Consider the following 16408-nt stretch of genomic DNA (forward strand, 5'->3'; position numbering starts at 1 on the left):
GTCATCGGTATAGTCCACCCCTTGTGAAGCAAATCCCAGCTATCATCTCGTGTGCCGCCGTCAAGGCTTGGGTGAAGACCAATGCTCATTTCCGATTCAGGTGGGGGCACCGGCCGCGGGCTCCCGTAGCCCTGCCTGGCTCGGTGTCTGGCACAGCCCCCAGCAGGTTCTGAACCTACGTCTCTGAAACTCGAAGCCGGACTGATTATGCGGCGCCGGGCCCTGCCTCCTCCGCTTCCTCCTCTTCCCGCACAGCGTGGGTCACCTCGGCCTCGTAACGCTCCTGACACCCCACCGGCAGCCCCCGGTGATGCGCGAGTGAGTGTCTCCGCGCAATGCCACAGAAAGCAGAGGGAGGCGCCTGTCACTTCCTCTTTCTCCGGCTGACTAACGCCGGGCGCCCGCCCCGCGCCTCCGGCTCCCCGGGGGTGTGGCCACAGCCCGAAGGGGGCGGGGAAATACCCATATTTGGCCTTATATGGGCAGCCACGTCACAGGCCGCACACTCATTCACATAAAACGCCGCGCTGCCGGCGGAATCCCCGGCTTCTGGGGCGGCGAGTGGCCCGGCCGGGTGCCGAGCGTTCGGGGCGGGAAAGAAGAGTTGAGCGGCCGCTCCGGCGCCGGGCTCGGTCGGCCGGCCGCAGCCTCGCGGGCCGCCCTCGCGTGCCTCGCCAGCGGGCACCCTGGCCGTGGGCACCTGCGGGGCGCGCGGCGCGCGACCGCTGGGCGGCGGCGGCATGAAGGTCACGTCGCTCGACGGGCGCCAGCTGCGCAAGATGCTCCGCAAGGAGGCGGCGGCGCGCTGCGTGGTGCTCGACTGCCGGCCCTACCTGGCCTTCGCCGCCTCGAGCGTGCGCGGCTCGCTCAACGTCAACCTCAACTCGGTGGTGCTGCGGCGGGCCCGCGGCGGCGCCGTGTCTGCGCGCTACGTGCTGCCCGACGAGGCGGCGCGCGCGCGGCTGCTGCAGGAGGGCGGCGGCGGCGTGGCGGCCGTGGTCGTGCTCGACCAGGGCAGCCGCCACTGGCAGAAGCTGCGCGAGGAGAGCGCCGCGCGGGTCGTGCTCACCTCGCTGCTCGCTTGCCTGCCCGCCGGCCCGCGGGTCTACTTCCTCAAAGGTGAGCGCATCGGGGCCGCCGATTCCCTGTCACCAACCACCAATCTGCCACCGCGCCGGAGAGTCCGGGGCTCTGGGGGTCCCCTCCTTGTGCGGGGCGCCCCCTCCTTGTGCGGGGCGTCGTCTTCGACCCCGGACCCGGTAGTCTCCACTTGCCGGAGCCTGCACGCTGGGGCTTGACGTGCGCTGGGGAGGGCACCGCCACTGTCAGCGCTCAGAGCTTCCCCCTCCCCACTCGAGTTCCTCGAAAGCTCCCGGCGGCAGGTCCGCCGGGGTGGGTGCGGTTGGCTACGCTGCCGGGGGCGCCCCTTCTCGGCGGCAGGGGCCGTCGGCCAGGACTGGCGCGGGTCTCCGCTTCCCCGCGCCGGCTTAGCCGCCCTCTCTGGGGCCTGGGCTCTGAGTCTTTCTGATAGACAGATCTGGCGGGATCAGCAGGTCGCCACCCCCCGGAGCGTGGCGCCGCGGTGTCCCCTTTCCTCCCGCCTGGAAAATAAGCGTACGTTAGGTTGTCTTCACCGACCCCTCTTGCCTTTTTGACCCTGGCGAGTCCCTCCCCTTCCTTTCCATTTTATTTTATTTTACTGCTTTTTATTGTTTTCCTCCGGCCTTCCTTTCTCCCCTCCCAGACCTTTCTCTAGCTCAATTTGGAGCTGACAGCCTTCCCACCCTTTTCACCCCTTCGCTCTACCGCCCGGAGAAAACCCCCGCAGGGCTGGCCTCCTGCTGTCTCCCCGGGGTGAGGGGCGGCTGGCCGTCGTGCCAGGACTCCTGAGAGGTGCAGCCAGGACTCAGGACCTTAGTGGTGGAGGGGATTCCGTCGCCTTTGGTTTGAGATGCCCCAGAAGCTGCCCCACCAGTCAGCCCATTACACCTGCTGGAGAAAGGACTTGGACTTCCTGGTGGTGTGGTGGGTGACTGACAAACTACAGAGCAATGATTCTTGGGCCAACTCCTATGACTTTTCCCGCCTTGTATTTGAATCCTTTGTAACCTCGAATGTATGAAAGACCTAGCCCACAGTGCAGAGATGAGGCTTCAGCCCAAGCTGTGCCCCAAGGCCCTGCCAACCCTGTTGCAGATGCCTTGAGATACAACAGTGATGTGGTTCAGAACTCGGGGGCAGTGAATGGAGAGTGAGGGCCTTGTTTTAAAACCATGCAATTTGGGGAATTTCACACAGTCCAGGCCAGGAGATCACATGGGCAGCCCCCCCCCCCCCGCCCCCGCCCCCGCCCCCATATTAGCACCTCTTGTAGACTGTCCCTGGTTGATTCCTCTTAGGGAGGAGACAGGCAGAAGATGCTCTTCCTTGTCCATCATCCTCAGCCCTCAGGGGATGGAGGGATGCCCTCCAAGCTCTGCAGAAGTTTCACACTTAGCCCCGGATTTTTTTTCTCTTCCTGATGTGGTTTTTGTCTCCTGTTCTTAGCAATGAATACAGGAAAAGCTACCGCCTCCCCAAGTATCATGAAAGATATGTTCCAGGAAACTCCTCCTGGTACTACCTCGGCTCCCCACCCCTCTTCAGCACTGGGTGGGAGGAGGGGGGTCATGCTGACGGTTTAGAAGTTACTGCCACAGGAAGTAAGCAGCTCACATCTCCGGAAAATTCATGTTTAAAAAAATTTTTTTTTTTTTTAATGAGGGTAACATACACAAGTAAAAATTTTTAAAGCACAAAGGCTCTACAATGAAAAGTGGGTTTTCTGCACCCCCTAGAACCTACTTCCACTCTCCGGAGACAGCCACCCACTATTTCTCTTGTTCGTCTTTAGACAAGTTAATTTGCCATGAGTATCTTTAAAACATAGAATGGTTTTGTATAGTTTCTATTCATGCCTCTTTCACTTAACTCGATCTTGGGATATTTGTCCATATCAGAGCATACATGTCCACTTTACTTTTTAAAAAATTTTTTTTAATGTTTTTATTTTGAGAGACAGAGCACAAGTGGGGGAGGGGCAGAGAGAGAGGGAGACACAGGATCTGAAGCAGGCTTCAGGCTCTGAGCTGTCAGCACAGAGTCCGATTTGGGGCCCAAACCTACGAACCATGAGATCATGACCTGAGCCAAAGTTGGACATTTAACCAACTGAGCCACCCAGGAGCCCCAATTTTACTTTTTAAACAAATCCCCTGGTGGCAGCTGGCTGATTACTTTTCAGCCTCACTATTTGAGGCAGTGTGGTAAAATAGATCTTTGTCCAGATGCTTTGCATGTGCACTATCTTTCAGTAAAATTGCCGGGTTGATATTGTGTGTGTTTTAATTTTCAGTGTAAGTTGCTTGATACTTACCGTTATAACATTACTAAAATCTTAAGTTGTTGCCAAAGAAAATGTTTTTTCCTTATCTAACTCATGTCCAGATGTGAGTTCAGGTTTTATTTATTTATTTTTTTAAGCTTATTTATCTTTTTTTTTTTTTTTTAATTTAAAAAAAATTTTTTTTTTTTAACATTTATTTATTTTTGAGACAGAGAGAGACACAGCATGAATGGGGGAGGGGCAGAGAGAGAGGGAGACACAGAATCGGAAGCAGGCTCCAGGCTCTGAGCCATCTGCCCAGAGCCCAACGCGGGGCTTGAACTCGCGGACCGCGAGATCGTGACCTGAGCTGAAGTCGGACGCTTAACCGACTGAGCCACCCAGGCGCCCCTAAGCTTATTTATCTTGAGAGAGAGTGCACACAAATGGGGGAATGGCAGAGAGAGAGGGGGAGAGAGAGAATCCCAAACAGGCTCCATGCTGTCAGTGCAGAGTTGGATGTGGGGCTCCAGCTCACAAACTGTGAGATCATGACCTGAACCAAACTCAGGAGCTGGACACTTAACTGACTGAGCCACCCAGGCATGCCTGAATTCAGGTTTTAATCTAGTGGCGTTTCAGATCTTGGGAGCAATGCCTTTTACGCTTCCCTTAATCCTCCTCTCATCCCCCCCCCCAAAAAAAACCCCGCTAAAATGAGGTGATGACCTAATGGCATTGTCAGTGTGTATTTATAAGCAGTGTGCATGCACCTTCTCTGCTCCCCTGGTAATGCAGTGGTGATCAAAAGCAGAATCACTCTGAAGAGGGTTGAGGCAGCCAAAAGAATTGTCTCGGCTCTTGCAACTCAAGTGAGGCACCAGAGAAGAATGTTCTGTCTCTCCATGCCTCTGAAAGGAGTGGGTGAAAGACAGAGACCCTCTAATCTGAAGGACTCCTGACCCCAGCTTGAAGAGACAGGACGCTGTTTATCTGGCCCTCAGAGCTACGCTGAGAATCTGTGTTGCTTGCCTTATTTTGTCAGTGGGCAGGCAGGACCCAACCCACACCCGCACCTCCTGTCTGTCCTCCTAACAGCCGACTCTTAAGTGCGCTATTTACAGACAAGAGATGGGGTAGCCTGAAGGCTTGCTTCTCTTTCCCAAGCCTCATTCTTGGGAAAGCTTGGGAACGCCTGGGCCACTCTTACTCCAGATTCCTGTTCCGTATCACTCAGTTTGTCTCCTGGAACCCAAAATGTTGGAGGCCCAGGCACAGGAAGTGATTTACTAGCTAGGGACACCTCTTCCAGCGAAGCTGTGTGTCTGTGTGTCCGTGTAAGTCTGACATTCTTTCTGCCTCCTAGGAGGGCAAGGGCCTAGGGGCTACGGTTGGGAGGAAGGGGAAACTAAACCACAAACACTGCCACCTTCCACCTCCATTGCTCTCTGGCGTGGTCTTTTGTCCTGACTGACCTAGAGGTCCAGAAGCTCATCTGGGGAGGCCCAATGGGCTTTTTGTTAAAGTGACCACAGAGGAGATTTGAGTGTACTCACTGGGGGCGGGGGCAGTTCCAGCAAGCTGGGAGGAAGCAGTAATGGCAAGATGACTCATTCTAGGAATTGGCTGCAGCTTCTGGGAGGGAGCTGGAGACCGCCATGGTATCCATTAACCATTTGTCTACTGCAGGGGGTTAGAACCACCACATGCTTCACTGTGGGGCTGTAATAACACCAAGAGACAGAAGAAAGAGGGGACTTTGTAGAAAATACATGGCCTCTACAATGTGTATCTAATTGATGATTTGACCCCAAGTGAATTTTCTGGGTCAGAAAAAAATTAGAAGCAGGTTTTCTGGAGGCTCTTGGAAGGGCCTTAAGTCCTCTTGGATTGGGAGCAAGGATGTCCCCAAGTAAAGCTGGCCTATTCATTGAGGCTTCTGAGGCCAGTTTTTTATTTGGTTCTTTCCCACTGAGTGCTGGGCCTTAGACTTTTTTTTTTTTTTTTTTGCATTAAAAAAATTTTTTTATGAATATAGTTTGTTGTCAAATTGGCTTACATACAACACCCAGGGCCCGTCCCAACAAGTGCCCTCCTCAATGCCCATCACCCATTTTCCCCTCTCCCCCAATCCCCCATCCACCCTCAGTTTGTTCTCTGTATTTAATAGCTGAGACTTCTTTGTATACCCAAGTTTCTATGACTTGGTCACAGATAGGTTTTACCTTAAGTGACCCATCTGGAGAAGTTTATCATTTGAGGATATGTAGTCGTGGAGAAAGGTCAGGGAGGTGAGGTGATCTTCAAGGGGAGAGAGACAGTTCTTACTTACTGGGACTGAGAATTAAGTTCCAAAGGCCTTGGGTCTCCAGTTTGGTTTGGAAGTTAATTAACTAGATTGATTACTCAAAATCAGACCTATAGAGAGGATTGTCAGCAGTGTTCTGAGCACCTTGGGAGTGCGAAAGGGCAGGGTTGTTTTATTGCACTGAGTTTAAACCTCATATTGGCCCCCATTCCCTTATGAATAGAGAGGGTTCCGTCTATAATCCAGTTCAGAGCTAATGGGCTAGGGATGAAGCAAACCAATTTAGGAGTCTCTTCTTGCAAATGAATGAAATTCTGTATAATCACACCTGCATTTTAGACAAACAAGTGAAAATAGCTTTTGTTTTCTGGAGGGATTTGGTTAATATTTGCCAGATGTCGGATACATTTCCTTTCACAGTTTAAGCTGCTTCTGATAGACGCAAAAAGTTAATCATTGCCTCTCTGAACTGTAGCTTGTTAGAAGAGAGGGGAAAAAAGTGTGTGTGTGTGTGTGTGTGTGTCGGGGGGGGGGGGGCGGGAGGAGGGGGGTGTAGCCCATTTCTATTCCAAAGCTATTAGTTGGCTTGGTTCAATTTTTCTGTAAGACCGGAATCTGTGTTAGCATAATATTCTTGACTCTTCCACACTTGGGGTATTGACTAATTGGGGGCATTTTCTGAAAGCCTGAGAAATCAATGCTTAACATCTCTCTTCCTTTTTTGTTTTCCTTGCAGGAGGATATGACAACTTCTACTCAGAATATCCTGAGTGTTGCGTGGATGTACAACCCATTTCACAAGAGAAGGTTGAAACCGAGAAAGCCCTCATGAACCAGTGTGGGAAACCAGTGCTCAGCATCAGCTACAGGCCGGCTTATGACCAGGTACGTGGTGTGGTCTTGGCTGCTGACTCTGTTCCTTCCTCGGCACCCCAGCTCTTCCTCTCCCCGCTCAGCAGCACCGGTTCGTTCTTTTGTGGATCAGGGTTTTGGGCAGAGCCCTGGAGCTTCAGAGAGCTGTTACTTGCCAACTTGAGTTTCCATCCAAGAGCCCATCCAAATGGGCTTCTTTCCAGCAAACAAGCTGACAAGAGCAAACGAGCCACAGGATGCTTGACAGCTTCTGGAGAAAAGGGGAAGTGAAAGATACATTATTATTAGCTGGCCTAGGAAGTGCAGAGAAGCTTCAAAATATCGGTTTAGGTTTCCCTGAAGGTGTTTCAGAGCCGACTTTCAGGCTTCCTGTGTTGATCTTTCCTGATCTTTTCCTGAATTGTTCATGCTCTGCAGTTTCTACAAACCAGCCTAGTACCTGTCAAAGTGTGTCTTGTTATTTTTAACTGAAATGGGGCTGGGGGGGAGGTTGAGGGAGGGTCGTGGAGAAACAACCCTTGGGATGGCTAAGCAGTCTCTAAGGGTTTCTGGTGCTTACAATTCCATAAATTCAGAAACCAGAGCAGATCAAGAGATATTATAGAGGATTTCATGCTCATACAAATGTGGGGGGGGGGGGCGGTTTCCTTCAAAGAATTTATACCTTCTGACAACTCACTAAAGGATGAAAATGTGGAAGGCTCAGTCAGGGGTTACCTACAATGTTGGAGGATGGGCAAAAGGTGGGCAAGGTCCCAAATCTGGCAGAAACCATAGATCAAAGCCCACCTTCCCATTTTACAGAGGGAAAAAAACTTGTCTCACAGCTGGTGAAATGATCTGTCTGCAAAGAATCCTGGCAACAGTAGGCCCAGACCTCCTCCCTTCTCTCAACTCTGGTTCTTTGCAAGACCTTGTTCTGTTTTCTACATGCCTTCTTTTAGAAAGGGGCCATCCTAGCCACCTGACCTGGTAGGAGGAGCTTCTCAAGGCTTTCCCACAAAATAAGAATATATCCAGATCATAAAAAGGAAGACGTCTGACTGTTGTTTAAAGTGCCAGCTGCCTAGCATGAGCAGAGCTTTGCCCCTGCGAATAAACTTCCCAGTAAAGCCAAGTGACTTCCCTTGAATGGGATCCTGGGTCAGGGAGCCCATTAGCTTGGCAAGGTGCCACAGTTATTATTTTGTTTTTCTTTATTGAAAATACAGCGTATGATGAACTCTCAAGCTTTCAAGCCATGGGCATGCGGCTTAGCTGGATTCCTATTTTTGTTTGTTTGGGTGGTGTTTTCCCCTCACTTCTCAGAAAGTGAAAGAGAAACAAGAATTGGCAGGATATCATGAAAGCACAACAGACCTTTGGCCGAGAGGACTGGGGAGGCCCTGATGTGTCTCCAGGGTTCATCTGGGGAACCCCCTCGTGCTATTTCTTAGAAGCGCTTCTGCGTTGAGAGAAGCCAAGCCAAGGTCGTGTTAACCTTTGGGGTTTCTTCCTCTTGAGTCTAAACAGGATTCAGAAAAGCAAAGAAACGTGGTTTCAGGAGTGTGTTGATCTAGGCTATATAAGTAACTGGATGAGATCCCAGGCCCGGTTTGTCAGTGTTTTCCAAGGCACTAAAAGGAGAGAGAGAGATCTATGTAGGTGTGTATAAAGTATTAAGTCCGGGGCCAGCTATTGTAGGTGCTAATAAAATAACTAGTTGTTACTTTTACTATCCTTTGTAAAATCGTCCATAACTTTCTTCTGATTAGCCAAACTGACCTTTGCCCAAACACTTGATTTCTCTGGAAAGAAAAAGCACACACTGCATGATGGGTAATTTGAGAATTGCCTGCTGCTGTCCTTCATCCTATGCCTCTTTCCCTACTGTGGATCTGGCTGAGTTTCCATTCGACTTTATTCCAGGACAGGAAGTGGAAACACAGGAAGCAGATGGATGATATGGGAGAGGCTCCCAAAGACGTAGCCACTGTCCCCCCTCAAGCACAGTGTTTCCCTCTAAATCGGGGAGGGGGGGCTCCCATTGTTCCAGTTTTGACTGGCTTGTCTTGCCACCCTGGAGATGCTAAGACTGCCACAGTCTAGCTGTTCCTTTTAACTTTGCCTCAGGGGAGATGGTCTCTGGTTCTAACTGGGATCCTCCTTAACGGGAATCCTGGTGTGTGGGTGGCCTTCCAAAAGGCTGATGTAAGCATCTTTCACGAACCCTCGGCGCTACCTGACAAAGATCAGGTGTGGGAGAAGCCCCTCTGCACATGGCTTAACAGCTTTTCTTTAAGGATCCTGGGTAAACAGTGGTTGTTTTCACTTCTAAGAAGCATCCTTTTGGGGGGCACATTTTAACATCGCTAAAACCACATGCACCTTAGGATCAGTGTCCTAGGTTTGATAAGATACACTATAAAATATCAGGACTGTAAAGCAGGGTTCTCATCTTGTTGAGTTTTATCTGCTTCCCTGAGAGAAAAAACAGGGCTTGCCCCAAGGTTAAAAGGCTTGCCCTGGTTCTGTCAGGGCAGCTAGAACTTGGGACATTAGCCTCTCGATTCTTCCCATTACACATAGCTTCTCGTCCCCATCAGCACAGGGAAGCTGCTAGCATTTCCTGCCTCCTCAATCAATACGTGTAAGAAAACGAAAATCTTCGCTGTGTGGGCTTTGCCGTTACTGAGTCACAAGGTAGCAATGTAGGGTAGAGAGTTGGCCAGGGTGGTGGCTCCACCCACACTCCTGGTTGAACTACCCTGGCTCTGAACTCTCTACCTGGAAACCAGAAAGGGAACCTCCCACCCTCCAACAAGTAGGTCAGACTTGTTTTGTTTCCTCTCCTAAATGAGCAAGCTAATCCGATATTCCCTGGCTATCCTTTGCCCCTGCTTCCAGGGCGGCCCAGTTGAAATCCTCCCTTTCCTCTACCTTGGAAGTGCCTACCATGCATCCAAGTGCGAGCTCCTCGCCAACCTGCACATCACGGCCCTGCTGAATGTCTCACGGCGGATTTCCGAGTCCTGCACGACCCACCTACACTACAAATGGATCCCCGTGGAAGACAGCCACACAGCTGACATTAGCTCCCACTTTCAAGAAGCAATAGACTTCATTGGTAGGTTCAGTCATTCGCCCTCCGTTATTTGGGGAGCTGCCTAGGGCACCTGTTCTGGTTCTGTTGTACTGATGGAGGCTACCTTTGCCAAGAAGAAAAACAAGCGTCTTGTCTGTGCAACCACCAGGAGTTGGAGCCGGGAAGGTTTGCAGCCACCAAAGACACAGAGGGGAGGATTCGAGTTGCTATTAATAGGAGCTTTAATTTGCAAGATAAATGAATTAATATCATTTTATGGCAGTACTCACTGCCACTCGTGTTATTTTTTCAAGCTGGGTGGGATGCGGTGTGTCCGTGCGTAATGCCCCACGCCAGGGAAGCAAGGGAAGGAAAGAACCATCCCAACTGTGCTCCTACGTAGGTTGGGGTATTTTTAAAAAGCAAACAGAAGGATTGAGAGAGCACTGCTTAACACGCTGAGCCCCGAGGGCCCTGGCAGCTTTTCATGGTTTTTGGCAGACTGCTTTAGGGGCAATTTGTTTTGCATTTTCAGCTAATTTTGGATTAAAGATAGCATTTGATCAAGCTTCATGCTTTGCGCACAGAAAAGTTGTCATCTTTTGTACGTTGTGTTAGGCAGTTATCATTTCCTCCCCTGTGCAGGCCTGGAAGCCTCTGGCCCCTCTGCCCGGAGAGGGCTTTGGGCCCTGGGTCCCCACCTCTTCAGCATAACCTTGATTTTTCTCTCATTTGACATCTTCCCTTTCCCCCATCCCTCTTCCTTGGCTGCAAGGCTGACTTTTTGCTGTCTCAGACTTGCAAACACCACTCCCCAACCTTGTGGTTTTGCCTTCTTTCCCAGAGTCCTTCTTTCCCTTGAATATGCATAGCTGTTGAAGCTGAGATGTGATTTTCCTTATCTTGTTTGGAGGGCTTTTGGAGGGGGAAAGGCAGATGTTGGCCACATCAATAACTACTTAGTGCGGGTAGCAATTGAAGCCCCCCCACCCTCCACTCCGCCTAGCTTTGGCCACCTGGTGGGCCCAGTGCTCATCGCACATGGTTTCTCCTCTACAGGAAACCCACTGGAAAACTCACCAGAGGCAAAAAGACCATGTCCTGGTCCCCTGAGCCTCTGGCCTGAGATGATTCCTTTGGCTCTCTGAGAGGCAGCCCAAATGATGGGTTGCGAGTGGGAAACCCTTGACTTTGTCTCCCTGACCCTGGGAATGCCTTGCCCTTCTCTGCCAGTTATTTAATTACCTAGATAGCTCCTCGGTGAGGTCATGAAACCCGCCCCCGTCCATTTCTCAGAACCCTCCTTCCCCATCCTGTGTGTTGTGTACATAACCGCACAAACCGACAACATTTTGAAAGCACAGGATGCTTTTCCCCAGACTTCTTGCCCTCCTGGTAAAAGGAGGGACTGAGGCCATACCCTGTGTTGACCTCCTTCCCAGGGGAAGGCCCTGGGAAGGTCACATGGAACACCAGCCCTGAGGGGTAGAGCGGAAGCAACACGCTCTAAGCCCTTTGTTTTCTTGGATACAGCACTGGTCAACTAAAAGCTAGCCTACAAGGAGCAAAAGAAAATCAGGAGCCATGACCCTGCAATCCTAGGGGTTGGGGTCCCCTTTGAACTAACTTACAGGGGCTTTATTTCTTTTGAGTCAGACTAAATTGGGGGTACCTCCAATGAGCTACACTGAGCGCGTCCTTTGGGATTTCCGTTCTGCTGGGGAAACTCCAGGGTTCCTCCCTGCCTCCTCAGGAACTTGATGTTTTAGATCTTGCGGATTCATTTACAAACGTCTCCAACTTGAGGAGGGAGGCGGGTAAGGGAGCTGACTTGATTTTCCCTTCGAAACCTTCAGTGTTTTTGTGTACTGTGGCCTCACATAGTGCTAGGTACATCATCGAACTTCCCGGGTCGTAATGTAATCATTTCCTCATTAGCAAGAGAGGGAATTGGAACGGCTGTTTTTCGTGGGTTTTAATTGGTGTGTGTATGTGTGTAACCTTTTGCCCCTCATTTTTAACTATTGTAGTTCTTTGGGGGAGAGGAGTGGAACAGGAAAGGAGGGCACCCCCTAGTCATACTGAGCTAAAAGAATGCTGACTGATGGTGGTAGCTTGATGGCAGTGACTCCCGTTGTTGTGCAAGATGGAGTTTGCGAAAGCCATTTATATCCTCCGGTCTAGTAAGCGTCACTTAGCCAGGGCTATAATTAGTGGCTGTGCACTACTTATTGTATGTTTGGTGGTGGGAACCCTGGGAGCTGAGCCAAGCATCCCTCCCCTGGCACAGCCAGAGAGGGTGCCCAGCGAGGCTGACAAGCCTCTAGCAGGAGAGGACTACTGGGTCATCACCATAAGACTCAGATCCTGAGAGACAGGAATTGCTTTTCCAAGTCAGTCTTTGTACCTGGGACCCTCTCAGAGAAATGTGCCTACCCAATAAATTTGCACGCAATGTCAAGGATTTCCCAATGCCCTCTCGAAACCCATCCACGGGACCTGAGTTAAGATGGCATCTCCAGGAAGGGATGTGAGACTGCTGGACTCCAGGTCTGGCCTGCTCAGGGGCAGAATCTATGCAAGTATCCTGGCGAACAAGGAGGCACCTCTAAGGATAGAAAGGTCCTAAGTGGGGATAGACCTTGGTGGGACCCCAAAAGCTCCGTCCTTGCCAAGGGGCATCAGAGACTGTGTAGGAACCTCAGCTGTCGAACAGACGTGATGTTTTGATAACCAGGTCACTTTTGTGTTTAATGCTTGTATCTTGGCATTGCCTTTTGGGTTCCAGTCCCAACTCATCCTCACTGTCTTTTCTTCCTTCCAGACTGTGTCAGGGAAAAGGGAGGCAAGGTCCTGGTCCACTGTGAGGCTGGGATCTCCCGTTCGCCCACCATCTGCATGGCTTACCTCATGAAAACCAAGCAGTTCCGCCTGAAGGATGCCTTCGATTACATCAAGCAGCGGAGGAGTGTGGTCTCGCCCAACTTCGGCTTCATGGGCCAGCTCCTGCAGTATGAGTCTGAGATCCTGCCTTCCACGCCACAGGCTCCCTCCTGCCAAGGGGAGGCAGCCAGCTCTTCATTCATAGCCCATTTGCAGACATTGAGCCCTGACGTGCAAGGTTCCTACTGCACATTCCCTACCTCGGTGCTGGTGCCAGTGCCCACCCACTCGACAGTCTCAGAGCTCAGCAGGAGCCCTGTGGCCACGGCCACATCCTGCTGAAACCGGGATGGGGAAACAGCCCAGTCCCAAGAACAACTGTGATTCTGCTTTCTAAACTCGTGGACATTTCATACCTGTGCAATACCGAAGACCTCACTCTGTCCCACTGCCCCACTGGGAGAGTGAGCACCAGGCTTGCAAAGGAACTTCACACTGACATCGGGGATAGGTTTTCGGGACCGAAGGAAGGCCAAGCCATCATGAGAGCACAGCGCGTGCCAACTACTGTACTTCCAGACCCCGTGTCCTCTCAGGACCGCCCAGTCCCTGCCCCTCCAAGTTTGCCTTCTCATTTCAAGCGTAAGGCAATAAATCCCTGCAGCAGCATGGGAGAAAGCAGTTGCTAGACCGGGAGAAAAGGCAGTTACGAAGCCAATTCGTTTTGAAGGAAGCACAATTTCCACCTTACTTTTTTAACTTTGGCAGTCTCAGTATCTGTCTCTGTTGCTTCAGGGCATAAGCTGATCACCACCCAGTCGGGAAAGTAACCCTGCAGGGTTTGGAGGGACACGATCTGTGTGCTGCTTTAAACCCTCAGATGTTTTTGAGGCTCCCTCTTGGGGTCAGTAGAGACAGGCGGTTGAAGTAGGGAGACACTGACCTATCTGGGTGTCCTCTCCACCGTGGGTTCTTCCCTGACTTCGGACTTCGCATGATTCTTACTCATACTTGAACCTTTCTCATTGCACCTCTCCTCAAAGCAACTCTTCTTCAGACCTTAGACCAAAAATCACCCCTTCGAGGTGGTAGCAGTGGGTGCCAAGGGAAATAGGGCACCCGCTGTCTGGGTCAGTGGCATTGAAATGGTCGTTTTCCCCAGTTTGCCGTCCTTCATGTGTGCTTGTCTCGTTTCCGGTGACACACGTCTTCATCCCTGCCCCTGGGGGTTGTCTTCAAGCTGTGGACTTCTGGGGTTTACAGATTTTGTAATGTGGTACTTCTTTTTTGTCCGTAGGTTCTTTCTCCAGGGGAAAAGGCAATAATTTCCTAAAATCCATGTGAATGTGAAGAAAAGCAGTATGTTACTGGTTGTTGTTGTTGTTGTTATTGTCTTTTTATAGTGCAAAATAAAAAGAGTAAAAAGAAAAAAAAAAAAACACTTGTTCGTCGTTGGTGAGTTGGGGTAAGGTAGGAATACATTTAGGTGGGGACCCAGCCTGTCTCCCTGGATCCAAACGAATGCGATTTCCAAAGGAGCACCAGGGCAGTGGTGATGCATGTGCTGCTGGAGGCGTGAGGCTGTGCGTCCGCTCATGAGCTGGTGATCTTAACGATACAGAATATTGCCTTCCGACCGAGAAGCTTCCCTGAGCTCACTTGCAAGTCCTTAGGTGAAAGCCACATGGAGAGGAGGTCAGAGCATTCATCCACTCAGGGCTCTTCACTCCCCTGAGTCCAGGCAAAGACTTCGCCTTGAACCTCAGATGCTTCATCAATGAAATGAGCGAACTGAGCTAGATGATCCTGAAGGTCCCTTAAAGCTCAAGGGCCCTTGGTTGCAGCAAACCAAGGCCAAGCTGAGGGCCAAGCTTGTGGTCAGCTTCCTTGTGTCTGGTACATGGGAGACACTCAGAAAAGGTTGAAATAATGGCCAAGTGAATTAGGTGACTGTTCACCATAAGTGCCTACTCCCCTTTTTTACTCTTAGAACTAAATCTTCCAGATAATTCCTTCAATGAGTAGGTTTACAGCCAAGGCTGGATTGCCTTGCCTGCTGAGTTATTTCCTCTGTCGGTGGAGGAAGGAAGGAGCAATAGTGACTTCTCTCCACACCTGAGAAGGCTTCTGCCCCAGCCTAACTTTTCGGGCCTGTTTCCTAGCCAGCACCTGAGATAGAAATTCCCCTGGTACCTAGTGGGAGTTCTTTGGGCCCTCAGGGGCCCAAAGAGGCCACCAGCTCCCCCCTCAGGCACCATGTCAACAAATAGCGAGATGGCAGCCTAGCCCGGGGTAGCCCAGCTCTTTGTAAACATCTCAATTCAAAGGCTTTGCTTGAGGCCTTGCTCTCCACAAGCCTTTCCTTTTCCAGACTCCCCCCTCCACAGATTCCTTGGAAAGTCCTCAGGTAGGAATGCCACCCAGACTAGAGAGACTGCATTTCTTTCCTTCACTCCATGCCCCTCATCTGCATAATCCAAGCACGGCTTCCACACAAAGAAAGCAGAGTGAAGAACATTGGACAGGGAAGGGGGGGGCCCTGGCTCTCACCCCGCCCCTAACTCCAGCGCTGTGGAGCTAATCTCCAACAATCTCGCTGGACCAAACTTGTCCAGGGCTTGGTCTAGTTGATGCCTGAGTTCCTTCCCAGGCTTCAAATCCCTGACGTTCTGCTCAGCCTTGGAACGTGACCCAGAAGCCTGCCCATTGTGCGAGCCTGTCAAGGTGCTGAGTCGCTGAGGGGCCTCAGGCAGGGAGCGCAGGGGGCCGGGAAGCTGGGTGCAGGCTAGGGTGGTGCGCTAAGCTGCATCGAACTTGCTGACATTTGCTTTATTGCACTAAAGTCTTTCTCTGAAGGGTGAGTAAGTCCTCTAAATCAGGCATGTGAGGATTGTGCCTAAGCTAATGAGTCACCGGAGGGTAAGCCAAGTGAAGCCCCACAGCTGGGGATGGCTTTGGACTCTCACTCCCTTAATAATCTCATTAATTACACCTCCATTTGTGTCAAAACCAACTTCACACTGGTTTCCAGGGCCAGGTGGGGAATTAACGCTGCTGGTGCCCGGTTCCTTCATCCCCAGAGTTTGAAGAAACACCCCTCTTGGTCTCTAGCAATGGTCCAGGTAGAGATGTGTCTGGGAGGATAGAGACGTTAGTTCTCCCCTATTCTGTTCCCCAGCTGGGTCTGTGGGTAAGCCTCCTGAGTCCACTCTGGCTCCTGAGCTGGGCCTGATGGGGGCAGAAAACGTGTGAGCAGTCGCACACCAGTGTGCTGGCAGAAGCCCCGTGTCCCCACGGGTCTCCTTTGTGTGGCGACCCCGGGGAACATGCTGCCCAGGTTTCAATACCCTCAAAGGCTTTATCTCTCTGAATTGCGGTGGTTTATCTTCGGAACACCGTAAATGAGCCCATCACCGCCCCGTTTCCCTCCTTGCTTAGGCCACTAGGCGGCTCAGAACAAAATGTTTAGCTCACTTCTTGACAATTATACAATTGTCTACAACAACTTTATGGCATGCCTTTTGGGTATTGCCTCCACCCTCTTTTCTGGAAATAAAAATTTCCCAACTTTCTTTTTCTTTTACTTCCATTTCCACAGTGGCTTAACAAGCAAACAAAAACAACTGCTGGGTAGGAAAGATTAAACATCCCACGATGCATTTACAGAATGAGGTGGTCAGTTGATACGTGTGAAGAGAAGCCTGTGTATCTCCAGGGCTCTGCTACCATCTCCTCTGAGGATTCATCCACGGGACTGGGATCCCTTGCCTTTTCAGTAACCCTGCCCAGTTCTGTACTCTTTCTGGAATCAGTCCTGTCCAGAACCCAAGCCCGATGGCTAGGCCCCTCATCCCTTGTCTCTGCCTCTCTGGCACTGCCCTCCACTTTAGCCCTGTATGCTGCTGCTGGTAACTTC

At 51.1% G+C, this 16408-nt stretch overlaps 1 protein-coding gene across 1 annotated transcript; it reads left to right on the top strand.

The window, feature by feature from the left end:
• The first annotated feature begins 527 nt into the window (after positions 1-527).
• On the top strand, positions 528-13945 carry DUSP5 (dual specificity phosphatase 5). The gene is made up of 4 exons (XM_086680840.1): positions 528-1119; positions 6409-6557; positions 9432-9651; positions 12434-13945. The coding sequence occupies exons 1-4, from the start codon at positions 741-743 to the stop codon at positions 12832-12834; spliced, it is 1149 nt and encodes a 382-aa protein (XP_086536966.1). The 5' UTR covers positions 528-740; the 3' UTR covers positions 12835-13945.
• The last annotated feature ends 2463 nt before the right edge of the window (positions 13946-16408 follow it).

This window comes from Puma concolor, chromosome D2 (assembly GCF_028749965.1).
Source record: "Puma concolor isolate L17-30 chromosome D2, mPumCon1.1.hap2, whole genome shotgun sequence".
In the NCBI taxonomy this organism is placed as follows: domain Eukaryota; kingdom Metazoa; phylum Chordata; class Mammalia; order Carnivora; family Felidae; genus Puma; species Puma concolor.